This window comes from Rissa tridactyla, chromosome 22, assembly GCF_028500815.1.
Source record: "Rissa tridactyla isolate bRisTri1 chromosome 22, bRisTri1.patW.cur.20221130, whole genome shotgun sequence".
Classification (NCBI taxonomy): Eukaryota; Metazoa; Chordata; class Aves; order Charadriiformes; family Laridae; genus Rissa; species Rissa tridactyla.
The window spans coordinates 3226101-3248302 of NC_071487.1; the positions used below are offsets into that span (position 1 = coordinate 3226101).

Here is a 22202-nt window from a genome sequence, read left to right on the forward strand (position 1 = left end):
CGGGGGCAGCCAACAGCCCGTGCCCTGTGGCACCCGGTGGGAGGTACTAGCCTCCCTGGTAGCCCCCCAGCCCGTTAGCCCCACAGGCACCTGCAGGGCCGGTGCGAGCCCAGGGGTTCCCGGCTCTGCCATGAGTGGCAGCGGGGGTTTTGGAGCAGGGTGAGGGCAGAGCATGGGGGGCTCCGGCCCTGGGGGGGGCATCCGGGGTGCAGGGGCTGCGGAGCTGTGCCTGGGGGTCAGGCCGTACCGGGAAGAGCTCCATGCTGCCTGTCCCGCGGCTCCCGCAGCCCCCACTGTGACTCGGGGGGGGGCAGCACCCCCCAGGGGGCACAGGGGATGCTGGGGGGCACAGAGGGTACCGGGTGGCACAGGGGATGCCAGGGGGCACAGGGGATGCTGGGGGGCACAGGGGGTGTTGAGGGGCACAAGGGATGCTGGGGGGCGCAGGGGGTAGCCAGGGGGCACAGGGGATGCCAGGGGTCACAGGGGATGCTGGGGGGCGCAGGGGGGTACCAGGGAGCACAGGGGATGCTGGGGGGTACAGGGGGTGTTGAGGGGCACAAGGGATGCTGGGGGGCGCAGGGGGTACCAGGGGGCACAGGGGATGCTGGGGGGCACAGGGGGTGTTGGGGGGCACAGAGGATGCTGGGGGGTGAGGGGCGGCCTGAGGATGCTCGGAGGGGCCGGGCTATGCTGGGGGGGGGGGGGGGGGGGGCGCCGGGCGATGCTGTGGCGGCGGCGGGTCGGGAGCGGCGGGGGGGGGGGCCGGAGGGCGGGGGATGCGCGGGGGGGCCGGGGGGGGGGCGGCGGAGCGCTCGCACCATGACATCAGCGCGGCGCGGCCCCGGGGGAGCGGGCGGGGGGCGGGAGCCGGCGCGGCGGCGGCGCGGAGCGGATCGGCGGAGCGGAGCGCGGCCCCGGGCATGCTCCCGGAGCCCAAGTATGACCGCTTCCGCGACGAGCCGCTGACCGCCCCCATGCCGTCGCCGGCCCCCCGCGCCCTGCCCCGCGGCGGGCGAGGAGCCCGAGCCCGGCACCACCTTCTGCGCGCTGCTGCCGCGGATGCCGCAGTGGAAGTTCCCGGGACCCGCCGGTTTCCTCGGCCGCGGCCCCGCCGGTGCCGGCCGGGAGCTCTCGGCGCCTGCCCGGGGAGGGGGCGGCGGCGGCGGCGGGGCGGCGGCGGCGACGGGGACCCCTTCGGCGCTGGCCGCCGTGTTGGGCGCCTGCGAGCCGCTCTGCGCCGCGCCCTGCTCGGGGCCGGGCGGCGGGCGGGCGCGGGGGGCGGCGGCGGCGGCGGCGGCGGCGGGGCGGGCGCGGGGGGCGGCGGGGGCGGCCCGGCCGGGCGGGGAGGAGTGGAGCCGCAAGGGCAGCTTCATCCGCAAACCGGCGCAGGGCTGGCTGCACCCCGACGAGAGGGTGATGGGGCCCGGCGTCTCCTACATCGTCCGGGTAAGTCCCGCCGGAGCCGGACCCCGACCCCCGCTCCTCAGCCCCCCACGCCCGGTCGGGGCAACAGGCCGCCCGGAGAGCCCCATCACCGGCGCTCGGCGGGTCTGTCCCCTCCTCTCGACGGCTGCGGGCGGAACCCCCGGCTCCGGTCCCCCCCCCGGTTCCCCTCGGACGGGCCCCGAGACGGGCGTCGCGGGAGCTCGCGGTGCCGTGACAAGGGGACGTGGTGGGGTCCGGCCCCGAGGGTGCCCTGGGCAGTCACCCCCACGGGCCCATCGCCCCATCACGGGCAGCCCGGCCCCGTTACTCTGCCCACATTGTCTGGCCCATCCTGGGAGGGACGGCACGGCCTCCCAAATTGTCCTGGGATGGGCCAGGGGACGGGGGGGCTTCTGGGCTGGGGAACCAGCCCCAGGACCCAGCAGTAGCCGGCCCCTACGAGGGCGGCACAAGCCATAGCACACCGGTGAGTTTGTTGGGTCTCAGGGCCTGGGCATGCGATGGGGCATTTTGGGGTGGAGGGTGAAAGGGTGCCATGTGTTGGGGTGAGCACCCCAACATCAAAGGGACCCTTCTCAGTGACACCCGGCTCCTCCCTTCCCCTCCTCTCCATCCCCTGCCCTGGGCTGGTGGCGGTGGCCGGAGGAGGCTGCTCTGACCGTGTGTCCCCCCCGCAGTACATGGGGTGCATCGAGGTGCTGCGCTCCATGAGGTCCCTTGACTTCAACACCCGGACACAGGTCACCAGGTATGGCCCTGCAGTCCTGCTCTCCTGCACCCCAATGCCACCCAGAGCCCCCAGCAGCCCTGGGCGCTCCCCCTCCTGGGGCCCTGTGGAGTGTGTGTCGGGGGGGACACAACTCAGGGCCAGGGTCTGGGGTGCCCCATGGGATCCACCCGGCGCATGGGGACACAGGCGAAGGGCACTGCCGCGGATCAATGGGTGGAAAGAGGAGAAGGGAGGTGGCCCCGGCTGGGATTACGTACCGCGGGCGGTGACGTGGGGCAGCGCTGCGGGGAGGCTGCGGTGCCCGGGGCTGCGTGGGCTGATGCCCCCAGGCCCCGCGGAGCCAGAGGCAGGGGAAGGAACAGGGAAGGGGCCGGGGTCTGCAGCAGTAACCAGCCGGGGGCCGTGGCTTGCAGGGAAGCCATCAACAGACTGTATGAGGCAGTGCCAGGCGTGAAGGGCATCTGGAAGAAGAAGGTGAGTTTCATCCCTTCCTGGGCTCCTTCCTGGTGCGAGCCGGGGCTCCGGGGCTGGGGGCGTCTGCCCGGTTCACGAGGCAGAGCCTGGGGTCTCTCGGGGCACCCCTCTTTGCCTCCTTCACCCCAGGAAACCTGGTCATGGGGGTTGCATCGCCCCCACGCTCCTTTTTACGCCCTCAGGCTCCCAACAAAGCCCTTTTCTCCATCCTGGGCAAGAGCAACCTCCGCTTCGCTGGCATGAGCATCGCTGTCAACATCTCCGTCGACGGGCTGAACCTCATGATCCCCACCACGCGCCAGGTGAGAGCCGTCCCCGGGGATGTCACCCCACCACCCGCCACCTCCCAGCCCTCTGCCTCCCACCGCGAACCGGGGGGATGGCGGCCCCCACGCTAACCCCCTCCCGGGCCGTATCCTCCCCCCAGATCATCGCCAACCACCACATGCAATCCATCTCCTTCGCCTCCGGCGGGGACACGGTGAGGCACGCACGCCCCAGCCCTCGGGGGCGGCGGGGACAGGGGCTGTCTGTCCTATGTGTGAGCCGAGCTGTGGGGCAGCCCGGTCCCGGGGCAGGATGTGGGGCTGGGGCTGAGCCTGTCCCCTCGCCCCGGTACCCCCAGCCCTGCTCCCCCCACGGCAGCGGGACGCGGGGCCCTGAGTTCCCCCTGTGTCCCCAGGACACCACGGACTACGTCGCCTACGTCGCCAAAGACCCCATCAACCAGAGAGGTGACGCCGGCCCCTGCGCTTGGGAGCTCTGCAGAGGAGGAGGGATGCGCTGGGGGATGAAGGCTGGAGGAGGGGATCCCTTGTGGGGGGTGGCTCGGGGTGGTGCCGGAGGGGTGATGGGTGCGTGGGGGAAACACTGAAGCCATCCGTGAGTCCATCCGTCCGTCTGTCTGTCCACAGCCTGCCACATCCTGGAGTGCTGCGAGGGGCTGGCGCAGAGCGTCATCAGCACGGTGGGACAGGCCTTCGAGCTGCGCTTCAAGCAGTACCTGCACAGCCCCCCCAAGGTGGTGGCACCCCCAGACAGGTAGGGGGGGCAGGGGGACCCCGCTGCGGCCCCGCGCCCCCTGTGCCGGGCATGGAGGGGGGGGGGTCCAAGCCGGGCAGGGTGTCCCCAGCTCGCCTGTCCCCGCCGCAGGGCGCTGGGTGCGGAGGAGTCGGCGTGGGGGGAGGACGAGGAGGCGGCCGAACACGATTACTACAACAGCATCCCGGGGAAGGAGCCACCCCCGGGGGGGCTGATCGACTCCCGGCTGCGGCACGGCGCAGGCCTGGGCCACGTCCACGCTCAGCCCTCCGGCTCCGGCCCCCCCAGCCAGGTGAGCCCCCCGGGCTGCTGCCGGCCCTGCCATGGGGGTCCCGGGCATGTCCCCCCGACACCATCGCTGTCTCCTCTCCCCAGGGTGGCTTCGCAGCCAGGCGAGACCAGAGCAGCCAGCCGGGGCCGCCATGGGACCTGGAGAGCCAGGGTGGGTAGCGCTGCGGGGGGGGACCCTGGGGACCGTGAGCAGGGCCCCCCCGCGGCTCTGCGCTGCCCGGGCCAGCCGTGATGCCGGGTCCTCTCGCAGGCCAGCCCTGCGATGGGTACCTGCAGGCGGACGGCCACCCCCTGGGCCCGCGGGACTACGAGGAGCACATGTACGTGAACACGCAGAGCCTGGACGCCTGGGAGCCGGAGGCGGCGGCTCGTGGGGCGCCGGAGGAGAGCCCCAAAAAGGACCTCTTTGACATGAGTAAGCCGGCGGGCTTTGCGGGGGGGGCCTGGTGCAAGACCTGCTGCAGAAGGGCTGAGCTGTGCCGCGGGCTGCCCGGCCACATATCGCAGCCCCCGTGGTGCCAGCAGAGCCCCGGGGGCCACAAGTTGTGCCCCATCATCACCCACCCTTGCCGGGTTGGCCCTGTGGGGGGGTCGGCCATGCCATGCAGGGGGGCGCCATCCCCTCTGTGCCCGGGCGCAGGCACAGCGTCGTGCCCGGGGTGGCGGTGGCACAGCGGGGTCTGTCCCAGAGGTGGGTCTGGCCATAACTGTGGGTCCTGCTGCCACCGCTCGGCTCGACCCTGTCCCCGCCGCCCCCCCCCAGCCCTGCTTCATGACCCCCCCCCCGGCATCCCCTGGCTCCTGCAGGGCCCTTCGAGGATGCCCTGAAGCTCCACGAGTGCATCGCGGGGGGCAGCGCCAGCCCCCCCATGGAGGACCAGTGGCCGAGCCCCCCCACGCGGAAGGCCCCCATCGCCCCCACGGAGGAGCAGCTGCGGCGGGAGCCGTGGTACCACGGGAAGATGAGCCGTCGGGACGCTGAGAGGCTCCTGCAGACGGACGGGGATTTCCTGGTGCGGGACAGTCTCACCAACCCGGGGCAGTACGTGCTGACCGGGATGCACAGCGGGCAGCCCAAGCACCTGCTGCTGGTGGATCCTGAAGGCGTGGTAAGGGGGGGGGGGCACGGTGGTGGTTGGGGGGGCGATGGGGACAGGGTCGGGGCTGCACGGGAGGGATGCTGAGGAGATATCCGTGGGGGGGGAGGGCGGGTGGGCGCTGGGGGCTGCGTGGGGACCCCGTGCGGGAGGCAGCTCTCCTGGGTTCAGGATGGCTGTGCTCCCCCCCCCGCCCCAGGTGAGGACCAAGGACGTGCTGTTTGAGAGCATCAGCCACCTCATCAGCCACCACCGGCAGAACGAGCAGCCCATCGTGGCTGCGGAGAGCGAGCTGCACCTCCGCCAGGTTGTCCGGAGGAAGCAGTGATGCTGGGGGGGTACGTGAGCCCCCGACCCCCCTCCCCTGGCGCCAGACTGGCCCCGGCGCCACAGCAAAGCCGGGGCCCCTCCGTGCTCCCCTCCTCCGGTTGTGCCTGGCCTTGGAGAGGGGCAAAGTCCCCAAAACCCCGGGGTTGGGCTCCCCATCCCCCTCCCCAGCGGGGCCTCGCGGTCCCTGGCCCCAAAGGCCCCCCCCCTCCCCCCCACTGCCTCCCCTCCACCGTCCGCATGCGGCCCCTTGCCCAGCCGGACACAAAGACATTTATTCCATGTGTGGAGGCAAAACGCTGCCGGGGTGGGAGCGGGTGGGCAGCCTTGTCGAGAGGGGCTGAGCCCAAACCCGGCCACGGCGGGGCTGGGTGGACATCGCTGCGGGGCTGCCCCCTCCCCTCCTGCCCGGGGCCCTACCTGTGTAGGGCTGTGTGCCCCCCGCCCCCCCACCGCTGGTACCGCCAGAACCCACTGCCTCCCCCAGCGCCAGCTCCATCCCAGAACTGGTCTCTGGATGATGATGGAGCAAACAGGGTCAGGGCTGGTGCCAGGACCCCCATCCCAGGGCTCCTGGGGTGGGATGGGGCCAGAAAGCTTGGGGAGTGTGAGTGTGTGAGTGTGTGTGTGTGAGTGTGTGTGTGTGAGTGTGTGCACCCGTGTGCGTGCACAGGTACGTGAGGGGCAGCCGGGGGACCAGCCCCTTGCCCACAGAGCCGTGCCTCTCGCCCAACGCCGCTGCTCAGGACCCAACTCCCCGCCTCCTTCCCCCCGCCATCTGGGAGTCCCCCCAGCCGTGGGGTCCCCCATCCGCGGGGGCTGTACCCCCCCCGGCTTGGCTCTGGCCGTGGGACTGGCCACAAACATCTCTTGGAGGCCGGTGCTGCTGGATGTCCCTGTCGCTCCCACATTTCCAGCTGGATTCTCCCCAGGAACTGCTGCCGCGTGAGGCTCCCGGTGGCGCTGAGCCCCCGCAGCCCTCCCCGGACCCGGGCCAGGACGAAGCTGCTGCGGGGAAGGCGCGGGGTGAGCTGCTGGCACTGGCTCGGGAGGCCAGGGCTGCCGGCAGGAGAGGGGTCCCACGGCCCCCAGGGAACCACCCCCCCCCCGGCCGGCTCGGGGCTTTGGCAGGTTTTTACGGCATACATGTCCCCTTCTCCAGTGTGTCTGGCTCTGGGTGCGGGGTCGTGGTTTGGAATACGTTTCTAATTAAACCTGGAAATGAGCAAAGTGCCCGGGTTGTTTGTGCCACCCCCCCGGGCATGGTGCTGGGACGGGGGCTCCATGGGGCCAGGGATGCAGAGGGGGCCGGGACGGTGTCTCCATCACCACCAGCTCCTGGCTGGTTCCATGTTGGTGGTGGCAGCCGGCCCCATCCTGGCTCATCACACTTGTCTCTGCCACCCTGGGTCACCTTGTCCCACTTCGGCAGCTGGGTCACCCCCGTCCCCCCAGCTCCGGAGGGGGCTGCAGCACCCGGGGCTTGGCCCTGGGGTGCTGATCTTGCGTGGCATCTCCTCCCTGCACCCGGCATCTCCCTGCCCTGCCCATTCCTGCTGCCTGTGGGCTCATTGCCCACCCCTGCCCGGGGCAGGAGGTGGCCACTCGCCTCCGAGCCTCCTGGCCAGGCGTCCTCTGGCTCCTGCCGCAGCCCGGGGCTGAGCTGCCGTTCGTCACCCATTAATGAGCACGGCGGCCAGTGGAGTGGGAGCGCCGTGGTGGGCCTGGCCACGCTCCCGGCCAGCAGATAGGAAAGGCTCCTGGCTGGAGTCGTCGGAGGTGGGAGAGGCTGCGCCGGGCTTTCTGAGCCAGCAGCGTGGCCGGGCTGTGAGCCACGGGGCACGTGCACTGGGCGGGCAGCAGCCTCCCAGCAAGGCCGGCACCAGCCCCAGCACTCCTGGCTCCAGGGTTCTGCCGGGTCCCCTGCACTCGCCAGCACCAGGTGGGTGCCACCGGCCCATCTCGGCTCGACGCCCGCTGCGGGGCGCGGGGTCAGCCTGGCACCCTCTGCCCCTGGCGGGGGGGCAGCACCCCCGGGGACAGGGCTGGCTGGGTGCTGGCTGAGTCAATGAATGAAATAAGCCCCTAAATAAAGCCCGGTAACGAATGTGTAATTTTCCATTGATGGTTTGAATAGGACAGTGGCGCTCCCATCTCAGCTGCTATTTTTTGTCGTGTAGTAATGCGTCTGCAAAGATAATTGCGCCGTTCCCTCAACGGCAGAGGCAGGAAAAGGCAGCGAGAGCTCGGACTTCCTTCTTTGACCCCCTGAGATCGAGCCCACGCCTTCCACTGGTGGCCGCTGGCTCTGCCCCGGCCCCTTGGCCACCGGCTGCTACCAGGAGGTGCCTGAAAGGCTGGTGGAGGACTTATTTTAGGGGTTTTAGGGCTTTGCTTGAGGTTGGGGTGCGGTGCCAATGGCCACGGGGTGCGGGGCCGCTGTGTAGGGGCTTGGGGACCCTCCTCAAGAGGGTCCCGCTGTGGAGCAGCACCCCACGGCCACCCGGCACAAGGGCAGGACCCCGTGGAGGGAGGTGGGTTGGGAGCCACAGGAGCATTCTTGAAGCAAAAACCCAATTAAAACGAAAGTGAAGCCTTTATTGAGTTAAGTACGGACATAAATAATGCATTTGGAGCACCAGGGAGTGCCCCCATCTGAAACTGGGTTTCCTTCGGTGTGATCTGCACCACCCCCAGTGCGGCTCCACTCTGGACTGGTCCTCACTGGGACACGGGCAAGGGAGGCTGGGGCCGGGCGATGGTGGAGCAAAGCAGGTAGCGGCACCTGCTGAAAGCGCCAGTGTGTTCGGAGCAGCAGCAGCAGTCTGTAGGCTCCAGAGTTAACACCGGGCTGAAGGGCAGAGTGATTTGCCTCTCGGTGCTGCTCCTTCAGCCCGTGTGATGGCGGGGAGGCCGGGGGCTTTGGGGGAGGTTTGGGAGCCACAGAGAGCGACTGCGACCGGGGGTCTCACTGACCAACCGTCCCTCTGTCTGTCTCCAAACGTGCTGACAACAAACATGGCCCAGTTCAGTTTTCCTGCACATAGAGGTGAGAGTCTCTGACATTGGCCCTCAGCAAGTTTCCTGGAAATACCTGACCGGCTGGAAAGAGGAGATGTCTGCAGTGCTCCTGCCCCGGAGGGGCTGCGGGGGGATCCCGGGGGCCCAGCGCCAGTCCCTTCCCCTCAGGGCTCTCTCCTTCCCAGCTTCCAGCAGGTGGTAGCATCCTGCCGGCTCCGCCAGCCACGTCCCCAGCCCTGCCGGCATCACCAGCCTTGCCAGCATCCCCAGCCCTGCCAGAATCCCCAGCCCTGCCAGTGTCCCCAGCCCTGCCAGCATCGCCAGCCCTGCCAGTGTCCCCAGCCCTGCCAGTGTCCCCAGCCCTGCCACCATCCCAGCCCTGCCACCATCCCCAGCCCTGCCAGCATCCCCAGCCCTGCCAGTGTCCCCAGCCCTGCCACCATCCCAGCCATGCCAGCATCCCCAGCCCTGCCAGCGTCCCCAGCCTTGCCAGTGTCCCCAGCTCTGCCAGTGTCCCCAGCCCTGCCACCATCCCAGCCCTGCCAGTGTCCCCAGCCCTGCCGGTGTCCCCAGCACTACCACCATCCCCAGCCCTGCCAGCTTTCCCAGCCCTGCCGGTGTCGCCAGCACTGCCACCATCCCCAGCCCTGCTGGTGTCCCCAACCCTGCCAGCATTCCCAGCCCTGCCGGTGTCCCCAGCACTAACAACATCCCCAGCCCTGCCAGTGTCCCCAGCCCTGCCACCATCCCAGCCTTGCCACCATCCCCAGCCCTGCCAGTGTTCCCACCAGCCATCGCTTGCCCACGGTGCCTTGCCCAGCCCTTGCCAGGCACCGAATGCCGCCGGCAGCCTCCAGCCCAGCATGATGGACCCTGGTCCATGCCCTCGCCCGTCTCCCCTTCGCGCTGCCCGGGGAGGTGGCTCTGGAGCCCTGAGAGCCGTCCCCTCCTGGCATCCTGTGCTGCCCAGATCCATGGAGAGCCCTGGCCAAGGGGGAGGCAGGCGAGGAAACGCACCCCTCCCGGCTCCATGCTGCTGGGTGCCGAGTGAGGGTCCGGAGACTGTTTTGGAGGCCCTGGAAACCTTGTTTTCTGCTGGCCCCGCAAGTGTTTGCTCTCTGCCTGTTCCTGTTTCGTGTCCGGCTGCTCCGGCTGCACAGAGTAACATCGGCAGCGTGGTGCTGCAGGCGAGTGCTCGTCTCTGGCTGCCAGCCCTGCCTGCGCTGCTTGGGAAGGGATGCTCCCGGCACAGCCCATGTCCCCGAGTGCCAGAGATGCATGTCCCTGTGCCAGCTCCTGCTGCGAGCGCAGGGTCTCTCCTGCTGTCCCTTTGCATTCGGGACCCCAGCTCCTCTTCTGCCTCAAACCTGGAAGCCCTGCCCCAAGCTGAGCCCCAACAAACTCCGTGCAGGCAGCTCCGAGCACCCTGCTCCCCTTTGCCCCCCCAGAGACAGCTGGCCCTGGGCCGAGCGGGCAGGGCTGGCCCCGCTCCAGCGCTCTTTGTTATCTCCAGGGAACTCAACCATTTCTGCACCTTGTTTACCCACCGTTGTGCAGGGTGGAGGAAAGGCAAACAGTAGCCTTTTGTTCACCAGCCTCCCCTCCCCGTGAGCCTCATCCTCTCCCGGGCTCCATCTGCCCTCTCCTCCCCCTACGGGACCCAGCACTCAGCGCCCTGTGGTGAAACGCCCAGGGTCCAGCCAGGACACCGCCGTCCCCCTTCCCCACCGCTGACCCCGAGACATCCCTGCCCAGACTCCCCCCAACGTCCTGGCTTGTTCCCGCTCCCCACTCGCCCCGTTCGGAGGGTTCCAGCAGCTTTTCCCAGGTCCCCTCCTGTGCCAGCGAGGGGCAGCCATGCCGAAGGGCCCACTCCCGGTGAAGGTCTGCAGCTGGCCTGAGCCGCTGCTCCCCAGCAGGCAGAGAAACGTGCCAAGAAACTCCATAAACCAGAGCGCTCGCGTTGCCAGGGAGCGACCGCTCACTGCCGGGAGAGGCCTGGGCACGGCGGGCAGAGGGCACACAGTGAAATGGGGGGGGTGCAGGGAGCGGGGAGGGCGACTTGCTTCCAGAGAGGGAGGAGTGTTGTCCCCCAGGCCCTGGGGACCTTCTTCCCTGCCACCCTTCCCAGGCGCTGGCAGAGCTGTTGGCTCTCGGTCTGGCTCCGCAGGGCCGGCTCTGTTTATCAGCTCAGTCGGGATGCAGAGGGAGCCGAGACCTCCCCTCTCCTGCTGCCCGGCGGCCGTAGCCCCCGCTGATGGAGTCCACCACGCCAGGCTCTGTTCCTTCCTGCTGATTATTCCCAGCCCCGCACTGTGGGATGACGGAGCCTTCCCTGCAGCCCGACGGCACCCACAGGGCAGCAGCCAGGGAGGAGCAGCCACTGGCCCTGGTCGGTGCCACTGTCCTGCTCAGCTGCATCCCTGTCCCCAAGGCCATAAATCCGTGCGGTACCTGGACTGGGGCCGATCACCCTGGTTTGGGAGTCTCCCCTCCTGCCCCTCTGCAGCACTGGGGCCTGCAGTGATGTTCCGTCGATCCTCTGGACATTTTGCCCTGGTGTCCCCACTGTCACCTGGGCCGTGTCTTGCCCCAGCGCTGTGTCACTGCCAGGTGCTGTGAGATGTGTGACATGTGGCACTTTCTCCCCCCCCCCCCCCCGCCAAAAAAGCTCCTCCAGCCCCGATATTAAACCACTTGATGCACTCGGCGAGCCCTTGAGCTCTGCGCCGCCGCGGAGAGCTGCCGGCTTCGCCCAGCGCCTTGACGAGCTCAAGAGCTCGGAGAAGAGCCCGGGCAGCGCCGGGGGGGGGGTGGTGGGAGGGCGCTGGGAGGGAGCACGGGGTCGCCGCCATCCCGGTCCCGGCGCAGGGACCCCCCCCCCCAGCTCCCGGTCCCGTCCCACGGCGCTCCTGTGGGCAGGCGGCCCGGGTGTCCCGGCAGCTGGTACCCGCACCCCGGGTCATCGGCACCCCGGGAGCGCTCGATCCGACTCGGTGCCGGTGCCGGTTCCGGTGGGTCCGGCGGGGAATTGCGGGGGCGCCGCGCTCGGAGGATTACGGCGGCGGCGCGGGGAAGGAGCGGGGCCGCCGCCGCCGCCGCCGCCGCCGGTATAAAAGCGCGTCCGCGCGCGCCCCGCCCGGGCTGCGGCGGCGGCGGCGGCTCCGCTCCGGCTGCGGCGGATCCGGCGCTTCCCGGTCGGTCTGTCCCTCCCTCCCTCCGTCGGTGGTCGGTCGGTCCGGGTATCGCGTCGTTGCCGGCGGCCGTTCCCGTGCGTCGCGGCCGCCCCGTCCCGTCCCATCGCTGGGGTCCGACACCGCCGCGTCCCGCGGGTCCCCGTCCCCCCCCCGGCGCGGCCGGTTCCTTCCCGTCCCCCCCGGGCTGGCGAGTCCCCGTCCCTCCTGGCGCGGCCGGTTCCTTTCCGTCCCCCCCGGGCTCGCGGGTCCCCGTCCCTCCCGGCGCGACCGGTTCCTTCCCGTCTCCCCCGGGCTGGCGGGTCCCCGTGTCCCCCGGCGTGGACGGTTCCTTCCTGTCGCCCCCCCGGCGCGGCCGGTTCCCTTCCATCCTTGTCCCCGTCTCTCGGTGCCGCCGGTTGCCCCCCAGGCTGACGGCTCCGGTCTGCCGGTGCCCGGCCCCTGGTGACAGCGTTTCCCCTCGGGTCTCTTCCAGCCCCGCACCCGGTGGCAACATGTGGCTCCTGGAGCGGCTGCGTGGTGTGGCGGAGAACGGCGGGTCCCGGGGTGCGGGGCCGGAGGAGTCCCCACGGGGGTCCCGCTACAGCAACGTCCTCACCCCCGACAAGATCCCTGACTTCTTCATCCCACCCAAGCTGAGCGCGGCACCCGCCGAGGCTGAGGGTGCCGAGCCCCCCACAGCGCCCGCCCTGGGCCCCTCGGCCTCGGAGCAGGACCTGGCCGGGCGCAAGCCCCCCCGCAGCCCCCGGCCATCCAGCCGACCCCGGCAGCGGGCAGCCGGCCGGCACATCATCCAGATCGAGAGCGCCGAAGACTGGACGGCCGAGGAGGGCTTCAGCACCAACGCAGACCCGCAGGCGCAGACGGCCATGTCACTGCCCTACGTGCCCAAGGCACAGACCTCCTACGGCTTCGCCACGCTGATGGAGAGCCCCCACACGCGGCGCAAAGAGTCGCTCTTCCACAGCGAGCACAGCAGCCTCTGCCCCTCGCCGGCCACCTCGCCCAGCGCCCAGCGCAGAGCCAAGCTCAACGGCGAGGGCAGGCCCCGGGCACCCGCCGACCTGGGCGCAGCCCTCATGCACCCCGGCCGCTACTTCAGCGGCGGCGAGAGCGACACGTGCTCCTCAGCCGAGTCCTCGCCCTTCGGCTCCCCGCTGCTCTCCCGCTCCGTCTCCCTGCTGAAGATCTTCAGCCAGGAGAGCCAGTCCAAGGTCATCAAGCTGAAGCACTCGGTGGCCCGCAACAGCTCCCTCTCCACCGACGACAGCTCAGCCGACACCAGTCCCAGCGCCCAGCGCCGCGCCAGGAGCGCCCCGGCCGGGGGGGCAGCCGCCCGCCGCCCTGCTGCCCCTGGACCTGCCGCCGGGCCGTGACCGGGAGCACAGCCTGCGTCTCAGCCGGGGCGGGAGCCTGCGCCTGGCCGCCGAGTACGACCCCTCCAACGCCCGGCTGCGCGTGCGGCTCGTCTCCGCCGAGGACCTCTACGACGCCCTCGTCGACCTGCGCAGCATCAACTGCTGCGTCTCGCTGTGCCTCAACCCCGGGAAGCTGCAGAAGCAACGCAGCACCATCGTCAAGAACAGCCGCAACCCCGTCTTCAACGAGGACTTCTTCTTCGATGGGCTGGGCCCCGGCCACGCCAGGAAGATGTCCCTGAAGCTCAAGGTGGTCAACAAGGGCAGCAGCCTTAAGCGGGACACGCTGCTGGGGGAGAAGGAGCTGCCGCTCACTGCCCTCCTGTCCTGCCTGTAGGCACTCGCTGCCCACCCGGGGGCGGGGGCTGGGTGGGGGGGGTTTGGAAGGGCCCCTCGGACAGGGGACTGGGCGGTGGCGGAGCATGGGGGTCCCTGGGGGCGGCTCTGTCAGCACCAGTCCCCCCCCTTGCGGTGGGGGCAGGCAGGGCTGGCAGCCGCAGCCTCTCCCCTCTGCTCCCTCCCGGGGCTGCATCTCCTGGAGCCCAGCGGGAAGCGGGGATCCACCGGCCCCGTCTCCACTGGGAAGGATGGATGTGCCCTGCTGGGCTCTTCCCTCCCTGGTGCCTGTGGTCTCCAACTGGCCAGCACGGAGGTTGGAGGTGGGTAGATCCCTGTAGCATACTTTCTGCCACCTCTCTCGGAAGTCCCAGCTCCTCGAGTCAGGTGATAGCATCAATCTCAGCTTTAATTTAAAAGACAGGTTTCTAGCCTTGGAAACTGCAGAGAAAATACTGCAGAGGTGACCCAAGAGTGGGCCAAGGGAGGTGACCCTGGGGATGAGTCAGGTTTGTGGGTTTTAAGCCTTTTCCGGAGTGTTCCCAGCCCTGCAGGACTGCACCGATGCGCGGGTCGACTTGGTCTGACACCTGCAGCTCCCGGGACGCCCTCCCTGCCCACCCCCAGCCGTGTCCCCCGCTGCTGACCCCCTGCGGGACGCTGCTCCCGGAGCCTCGGGGGCGCTGGGTTTGCCCGGATCCAGGAGGCTGCCTGTGCCCGTCCCCTGCCCGCGGGAGGGAGGTGCCGGGGCTGGCACTGCCATGGGGGGGCCTGGCACCCCTCACACTGCGCCCGCAGCTGGTCCCAGGCGGTGTCCCAGCAGCCGTGCTCGCTGACAAAAGCTGAGGTGACAGGAGTAGCCCTCCCGGAGTGCTGGTGGCCTGGCTGGCACAGGGGACATCCCCAGGTGTCGCTGGGCAGGGGGGGCAGGCTGTGGCTGAGGCCCCCCTACCCTCCGCCCTCGCCTGCGGGGGGCTCGTGAGCGGCTGCACCCACCGAGCGGGGAGGGACGAGTCCTGTGGGACCACGAAGCCCCTGTGCCCAGCGGGACCCGGCTCCCAGGAGGGACCTGTCCCTTCCCATCCCTCCCTGCGATCCCGGTCACCCGGCCGGAGGCAACGGCAGCGGGAGAAACGCCCGGCCGGGGGGCGTTTCTGCGGGGATAAAACGGGCGCCTTGTTGTTGTTTGGTGTGGTGTTAACCCGTTGCGTCGGGCTCTGCATGTTTCCGTGGAAGGGAGCGCATTTCGCAGTGCTCCCGTCCCTGCCTGTTGCAGCACGCGTGGAGACACGCGCACACCCGCGTCCCCCTGTGTAACCTCTGTCGGTGGCAGTTGATGTTCCTTCCTTGTCCTTTGCAGCAGATGGCAGATTTCAGTGTTGGCTATTTATATCCGAGGCTGATCTTTCCCAGCGTGTTTTTACTTCTGTCTGTAAATACGTTTCAGGTACGCGAGGCATGGTACTGGTAGCGCGGTGTTTGCATGGCAGGGCGGGGGGGGGGGGGGGATTTGGGGTGATCGTGGCTGTTTGTCGAGCTTGTGGCTGAAAACAAACCGTGCAGGACGTAAGGAGCAGACACCTCCCTCCTTCGCGGGGGATTTCCCACCTGCGGCTTCCCCCCTCGCCAGGAGTCAACATGGATGGGGGGGTGCCCAGACTCGCCCTGGGGGGGCTCTGGGGAGGGTGGGATGGAGAGATGGGCCACATCCCTGGGCTGGGGGAGAACATCCTGGCCCTGAGTGGACCTGGGGCAGGAAGGGGACCCTGTCCGGCCGGCTGCTGCCCGACACTCCCGTGTACCCCTCGCCCTGTGGTCCCCGGGGTGCAAGAAACTGGTGGAACCCAGGCGTTGCTGGGGCCGGGGATGGGGGGGGACACCCAGCAGGCTGCGAGGGGAGGGCGAAGAAGAGCTGGGCGAAGGTTTTGGTGCTCTATGAGAGGGTTGGGGGAGGGCGGGGGGTGTGACGCATCCCCCACAGTGGAGCTGTGTGCCTTTGGGTTTGGGCAAGGGGGATGCTGAGAGCACGGCCCTGGGCTGCTCCTGGGGTTGGGTCTGGCCCTGGGGGGAGAGCCAAGGGTCTGGGGGCTTGTGCTGTCCCCCTGACCCCCCCCTCCCCGCCCCGGCCTGTCCCAGGGTTGCCTTGCTGGAGTGGAGTGGTGTGTGGCTGTCGGCCGAGCCCTGGGACACGCTGCCATGAGCCCCGCTCCCGAGGTGGGGGGGAAGGTGGCCTGGCTGGGTCTTTCCTCCCCTGTAGCTCTTTTCTACTGTTCCTGCTTTTGATATTTCTGTGGCTGGATTTAACGATGCATTTTTGGAGTGGAAAAAAAAATAATAATATATTAATACCTGAATGGAATGTTTGTTTACACATGACTTCCCCTTTTTAGGGCAATAAAGTCATTTCTAAAACAGATGCGGGTGGTGCCCTGTCTCCTGCCTTCCTCGAGATCTTCCCTTTGCTTTTCATCGCCGGGGCTGCAGCGTCCCCCCGGCTCCGTTACCTTCCCCCCGGCTCCCGGTGCCGTGGAGGGGTGGGGGAACAGAGCTGGGACCCTGGGACTGCCCAGCCACCGAGCGGCGGCTGCGGTTCCCCATGGGCTGCAGCGAGGGAGAGCCCCTGCCTGCTCCTTCCTCCTCCTCCTCCTCCTCCTCCTTCTCCTCCTGGCCGGCTCCCCCAGCCTGGCCTCTGTGCTCTTTCTCGGCAGCGCTGGTGATGAAGGATATGACGATGGTTTTGTGCTCCCCGTCAGCAGCGTGGGCTGGAGCGCTGGCCTGGCCGGGGGGGGGCTGGCCCCCAGCACCCCCAGCCTCACGGGGGGGCTCTGAGCTCCAGGAGACCCTCGGGGGCAGGGGGGGGGAGCTCTTTGGGGCACAGCTGAGCTCTGACGCCACGGCAGCGCAGGGGTGGGAGCCCTCCCTGCCGCTCTCCGAGCTTCGCAGCCCTTTTTCCCCCCGCAAAACCCCGGCAGCGGTTTGGGTGTGAAAACCGCCGCGATGCATCTCCCCAGTGCTCCATCGTGGGTGTCGGATGAGCCGCTCTTGGGGTGTCCCCTGGACCATCCCCCCCGCCCCTCTCTGTTGGCATTCAGCAGATTACCCTGTTCCCCCCCCCCCCACCTTCGTCTTCCAAATCTGCCTTCAATCAGACGCCGCTGAAGAAAAGAGGGAGGTTACCTAGACGCCGTTTTTCTAATTTCCACCATTCTAATAATTTGTCATTTTTGGTAAAAATAAAGGCTGGGAGCACTAAACAGATCCGCCCTCCCTCCTCCTGCCCCCACAGGGGCAGAGAAAGCGGCGTGGCGAGAGCTTGGCAGGTGCCAATAATTTAAGTAGTGCTTTTTCTAGAGGTGTAAAGCTACAGCAGCGAGCGATAAAATGAGGCTGATTAAGTTAGTCTGAAGTAGAGTGGATGGGGTCAGCCTGAGCGCACGCAAAAATCCCTGGAAAGTGTTCAACGCTCCAAGCGCTGGAAGCCGGCAGAGGGGCGGAGGGGGGCGTCTTGTGGGGGGAAGAATTTGTAACGCTGAATTCGTAATCCAGCCGTTGTGGGAAGGAAACGCGGCTGCTTCTCTGCACCCCGGGCCGGACCCGGGAGGGCTGAGATGAGCCTTTGAATGGGAAGATGCTGGTGGTGGCAGCGGGGGGGGGGAGCAGGGGGACACATCCCCTCTCCACAAAGTGGGGATGGAGGATGCCCAGGTGAAACGGAGCCGTCGGAGGCCGCCAGGCGAGAGCCGGTGAGCGAGGGCGGCTCTGCCCGTGGTTGGTGATGCCCACGCCGAGGGATGCTCCAACCCCGGGAGCTTTTCCCCGCAGAGGGGTTTCTCTGGCCTAGGGTGGGGGGTCCCCAGGCCACCACAGCCACAGGCAGGTTGTGCAGGGGGACGGCACGGCGCAGGGCGGCAGGATCCACGCAGGAAACTGAGGGAAAGGGGGAGAAATGGCTGGACGCGGAGGAGCTGGTGGCAGCCGCTGCCTCCTTTACCCTTATCTCCGGGGCGAGATTCACCTGGGAGAGACGTGCACGCAGACCCCAGCTATTTTTAGTCCCGTGTTCCCGCAACGCGAGGACTCAACTTCTGAGAAAATTGCCTGGAGCTCGTTTAGCTGCGTGCGCGATGGCTGGGGAGGGAGGGAGACGGGCAAATTAGGGGCTCGATCTCATTCGGGGCTTGCGGCGCGGCCGGGGCTCCCCAGGGAGGGATTCCCAGGGAGGAGGCCAGCGGAGTTGTCCCCGCGGGAGGACGCCCTGTCCCTGCCCCGTCCCCTGGCCAGGCAGGGGGGGGTCCCAGGGCCGAGTATTGTCCCCGGCTGATGCTCAGGGGCCCTCGGCAGTGCCTGGGGCCGGAGCCGCTTTTGGCTGAACGGGGCTGCCAACGCCTCCTTCTCCTCCTCTCCAGATTTTTGGGTGCTGTTGGGTCTGGGGGAGCATCGAGTGCCTCCCCCTCGGGCAGCCCCAGCCTGGCCATGTTCCTCCCCCTCCCTGCCGCGACCCAGCTGCCGGTTTACCGTTTTGGTCAGAAAAAGCATCTTCCCGTTGCCTGGCAACCCTCGGCTGCCCGGTCCAGCGGCGGGTGCAGGCGGGCGCTCTGCGGGGGAGGGGGGGGGGTTGTCTCCCGCCCGCAGCCCCCACCGTGCTGGAGCCAGTGTGGGGGCGAGGGGCTGCGGGGGCTGCTGGGTGACGGAGGTGGGCACCGCGAAGCCGCCACAGCATTTTCCGTGCCTGGGTTTGGCACCACAGGGCTCGGTGGCCTCCCGGCTGTGCCCGGGGTGCGGAACTGGTGCCATGGGCTCACCGCTGGGGAGCACAACCCACCGCCTTCGAGTGCCACGGTTCCCCCAGGACGCGATTCACCCCGCAAACAAGCAACCGCGTCTAACCGTCAGACGGCACAGAAAAACCTCCAGAGCGAGAAATACCTGGCTCCCACCAGCATTTTCTGTGCCCGGGGTCATCACCACAGGGCTCGGTGGCCGCGACAGCCCGGTGCCTCCCGGCTGTGCCCGCGGTGCGGAACTGGTGCCATGGGCTCGCCACTGGGGAGCACAACCCTCCGCCTTCAAGCACCGTGGTTTCCCCCAGGACATGTTTCACCGGGCAAACAGGCAATCGCATCTGTCAGGCGGCACAGAAAAACCTCCGGAGCGAGAAAAACCTGGCTCCCACCCGGGGCGAGACCCCCGTGGCCATCGTTGCCCAGCGGAGGGGCAACAGCTCTGTGAAGCTCGGTGAGACCGGCTTGGCAGCAGCCGCCCTTACGAGCCCCCGGCCTCTTGGGGCTGCCATGGAGGCAGCGGCCGAGGCAGCGGAAGGCGAAATGGCCCCGTGCCCGTTGCTGGCCGACAGCCGGGGCCGCGCGGCGGTCCCGCTCCAGGGCCCACCGGGTGCCTGCAGCAGCACTGGGCACCCAGGACTGTCCATCGGGATGCGATGCCGGCGGGACCGGGCGTGCGGCAGCGGGGCGGCAAGTGGCCCCCAGGCTGTGCCGGCTGCACGCGAGCATCAGCCTCCCCCGGCACACGCGCGCCTTCGCTTTATTGCAAGCATTTGTCTTCCATGGCAGCGTGTCTGTTTCAAAGCGGAGAGGAGAGACTCCCACTGTTACTGGGAGGAAAACAGAAGTTAATTGAATCCCACAATCCCTTGTAGTCACATCAGGCGAGAGAGAAAGCCAGAGAGCGATTTCCCCCCCCGCGTTCCCCCCAGGCGCCGGTTGTGCCGTGCCGGCCGGCGGCCCGTGCTCCTCCAGGGGACAGGGAGCCCCCCGTGTTGGGTGTCCCGGGGGTCTGCCGGGAAAGGGGATGACCTGTGGCTCCCTGTCCCCCGCGGCGCTAAGAGCCACCACGGTGGAAGCAGCAGCCGCCGCCGGGGTGTCCCCGGGGCAGGGAGCGCTGCCTGTCACTGTGTCACCGCCAGCCCCGGGGTGCGCGCGCGCCATGTGTTTTGCTTTTCCGTTTCAGCTTTGCTCTCCTGCCTTGAGGCTGGGAATCCGACAAGGACCTGGGGCCAGGGGCTGGATCCTGCCTCCGGAGCCAGGGAAAGGCAGCAGCGAGCGGGAAGCACCGCCCTGGGCTCTCCCTCCCCGTCTCCTCTGGCAGAGGAGAAATTCCCGCGAGCCACGGAGCCAGCGCGGGCTTGGCCCCGGCTCGGGGCCAGCGTAGGGAGCGTGTGGCTACGGGGATGGGTGAGGGCGAGGGATCCCATCCTGCCTCTCCTCACTGTCTCCAGCGTCCTGCACTTCGCTAGCTGCCGGCTGGAGTTTTAAATGCCGCCTTCAAAATGTTTGCAAAATGCCTAAAGCATCAAATAGGCCCAGGTGGGAGGGAAAAAAAAATTAAAAAAAAAAAAAGGCCTAAACAAAGCAGACAGGAGGATTTGTTAAACGCCAGCAGCTGCCGGCAAACACTTTAATATTGGTGCAGATGGGCGCCAATCGATAGGGCACGGGGGGCTGCGGGCTGGTCACCGCTCCATGCCCGGGGGCTGGCTACGGTGTGGGGGGCTCGGCTGAGCCTGGGGTGGCCGAGCGGCATCGGGGTCCGGCTGTGGTGCGGGGCACCAGCCGCCGGGGTGGGAAGGGCTGGGAGATGCTCCCGTGCCGGTGGGGGCTGAGCTCCATTTCTCCCCCTGCTTCCCCTCCCAGACCCAAGGCCCTGGACGGGGGGACACGTCTCCATGTCCCTCCCTTGCTCTCCCAGGGCTCCGCAGCCCGTTGAGGCTGTGCCAATGCCCTTGCCCGCTCCAGGGCTATCCGGGTGAGAGCCAGGTGTGGGCCCGCGTCTGCCATGGCGGCCGAGTCTGCTGGGGTGGGCTGGCCGCGCCGCAGGGAGCTCGTCTGGCATTGCCATGGCAATGGAGAGAACAGGCGCAGGGAGGGCAGGGAGCTCGGGCAGGCTCGGATCGCCGGGGAAATGGCACCGGCCCTGCTCATCGACGCCGGGGCAGCGCCGGGAGCCCCTGCCCAGGGCCCGTCTCGCCGGCGTCCCCTGCCCGAGCCCTGCGACAGCCCCGGCGGCAGCGAGGGCGTCCTCACCGAGAGGGAAGCCCTCAACACCCCCCGCACCCGCGACAAAGCCAGCGCTTGCACCGGGCGACACGTAAAAATATATATTCGAAACCTCGAATCACGCGGCTGCCAGGTTATAATTAATTCCCATTTGCAGCTCAGTCCAATTTCCCTCACACAGCTCCCGACTCAATCCAATTGCCGTATGAGATTTCTGTAATCACTAATCTTATCAAGCACGTCGGTGTGAAGTGAGAACACTGCAATTAGCAGGAAGGGGAGCAGCAGGTGAGCTGCCGTTCGGCGAGTATTTATTTCACCTGTGCCAGGGGAGGATGAATGCTTGGTCCAGCGTGTGCTGGGGCCGGCCATTCCCCCCCGGCAGGGTGGGATGCTCGGGGGGGGGGGGGGGGGGGCTGAGGTCATGGTCATGGTCATGGTCATGGTCATGGTCATGGTCATGGTCATGGTGGTGCCGGAGCCGCTGAGCACCAGCAGCTGTTGGGAGCTCCGCAGGCAGCGTGGGGAGAGGGCTCGCCTCTCCCAGCCCCCCGGAGCCAAGAGACCTGGAGAGGATGCAGGCGAAGCATCCTTAAGCAGCGCTGCCGGTGCCTCGGCTTGTCCCAGCGGCAGGAGCTGCCCATGAAGCGTCAGCCTGAATCCCGGGTTTCCTGCCTCCTCTCGCTGTCATTCCCGGCTCCATCCCAGCCCTGCCTGGGTGCCCCTCGCTGCACAGACAGAGACACGGGCTTTGGGGGCAGGGGGAAGCTGCCGGTAGCCCGATCCCCAGCAAAGCATCGCCCTCCTCTTGGCAGCTCTTGCTCCGCTTGGCCATGGGGGAGGCAGCTCCCGTTCCCCATCCTGGTCCCAGCAGTGCAGGACGGACCCGCTGCCGGGACACGAGCCCTGCATCCCGCCTGGCGCGAGCACCGGTGTTGCTGGACCCACAGGAGCTGTGCCGGGGACAAACCCTCCCAGCGGGCTCCAACGGGGTGTAAACCTGCAGGAGATCCTGCTCCGAGCTGCTGCTCGGGGACTGACATGCTTTTTTGCGGACAATCTGTTCCCCTCCCACCTCCGCTGGCCGCCTGCCCGCAGCGTCTCCTGGCAGCGGCACCGGGGGGTGGGAGCGGGTCTGGCCCCTGGGCCGGTTTGCCGAAAGCCACCAGGTGCTGCTGAGCTTTTGGGAGCTCCCGGGTGCCAGGCTGGGCTGAGCGGGAGCTGCCGGCGGTTGCCACCAGTCCCCGGTGGCAACGGGGTTGCTGCCTGCACTGGCCAACGCCGGGGCCCACCGAGGCTGCAGCGCAGCCGCTGGGATCGGGGAGCAGCCGTTACCCCTCCTCGGAACCCCCTCCGGATCCAGCTGGTGACTCAGCTGGGATGGATGGGGCTCCGCTCGTTTGGGAGCGGCCAAATTATTTGTATTTTGCACAGTGTGGGGGGAGGCTGGGGGTGCCTCAGCGCCGGGCACCGCCGGTGCCAAACCTTCCTGGGCGCAGAGAAGTGGCTCAGCCGCCATCTGCGCCGGGAGAGCGTCGCCGCGCAGCCTTCCCTGCGCATGCGGGTGCCCCCCCGATGGCACTCAGCGGGGGGCGTCGGGGTCCCCACCCTCGCCGCAGCTGCAGCGTCCGTGGGGTGGTGTTGCACGGGCACCTACCAAAAAATCTCTCGCTTCGCCACCCCCAGCCGTCTGTCGCCGCTGACACTCGCCGCCAGGAATAAACTCCAACACCTACCATATGCTTTGCTACTTCTGCTGCCTGCGCTCACTTGTTACTATATATTTCCAAAGCCGGGGCTGCCTCGGCGCG

At 68.3% G+C, this 22202-nt stretch overlaps 2 protein-coding genes across 2 annotated transcripts; both read left to right on the forward strand.

Annotated features, from left to right (window-relative positions):
• Window positions 1–923: 923 nt before the first annotated feature.
• SHC2 (SHC adaptor protein 2) lies at window positions 924–6575 on the forward strand. The gene is given in 14 exon segments (XM_054182138.1): window positions 924–992; window positions 994–1449; window positions 2127–2197; window positions 2593–2653; window positions 2836–2955; window positions 3081–3134; window positions 3336–3387; window positions 3568–3694; window positions 3806–3986; window positions 4070–4136; window positions 4236–4400; window positions 4793–5094; window positions 5282–5420; window positions 6083–6575. Coding segments are annotated over 13 exon segments (1854 nt in total). The 3' UTR covers window positions 5411–5420; window positions 6083–6575.
• A 5543-nt stretch (window positions 6576–12118) lies between these two features.
• On the forward strand, window positions 12119–13379 carry C2CD4C (C2 calcium dependent domain containing 4C). Its single transcript, XM_054182165.1, is given in 2 exon segments — window positions 12119–12946; window positions 12948–13379. Coding segments are annotated over 2 exon segments (1260 nt in total).
• Window positions 13380–22202: the final 8823 nt, after the last annotated feature.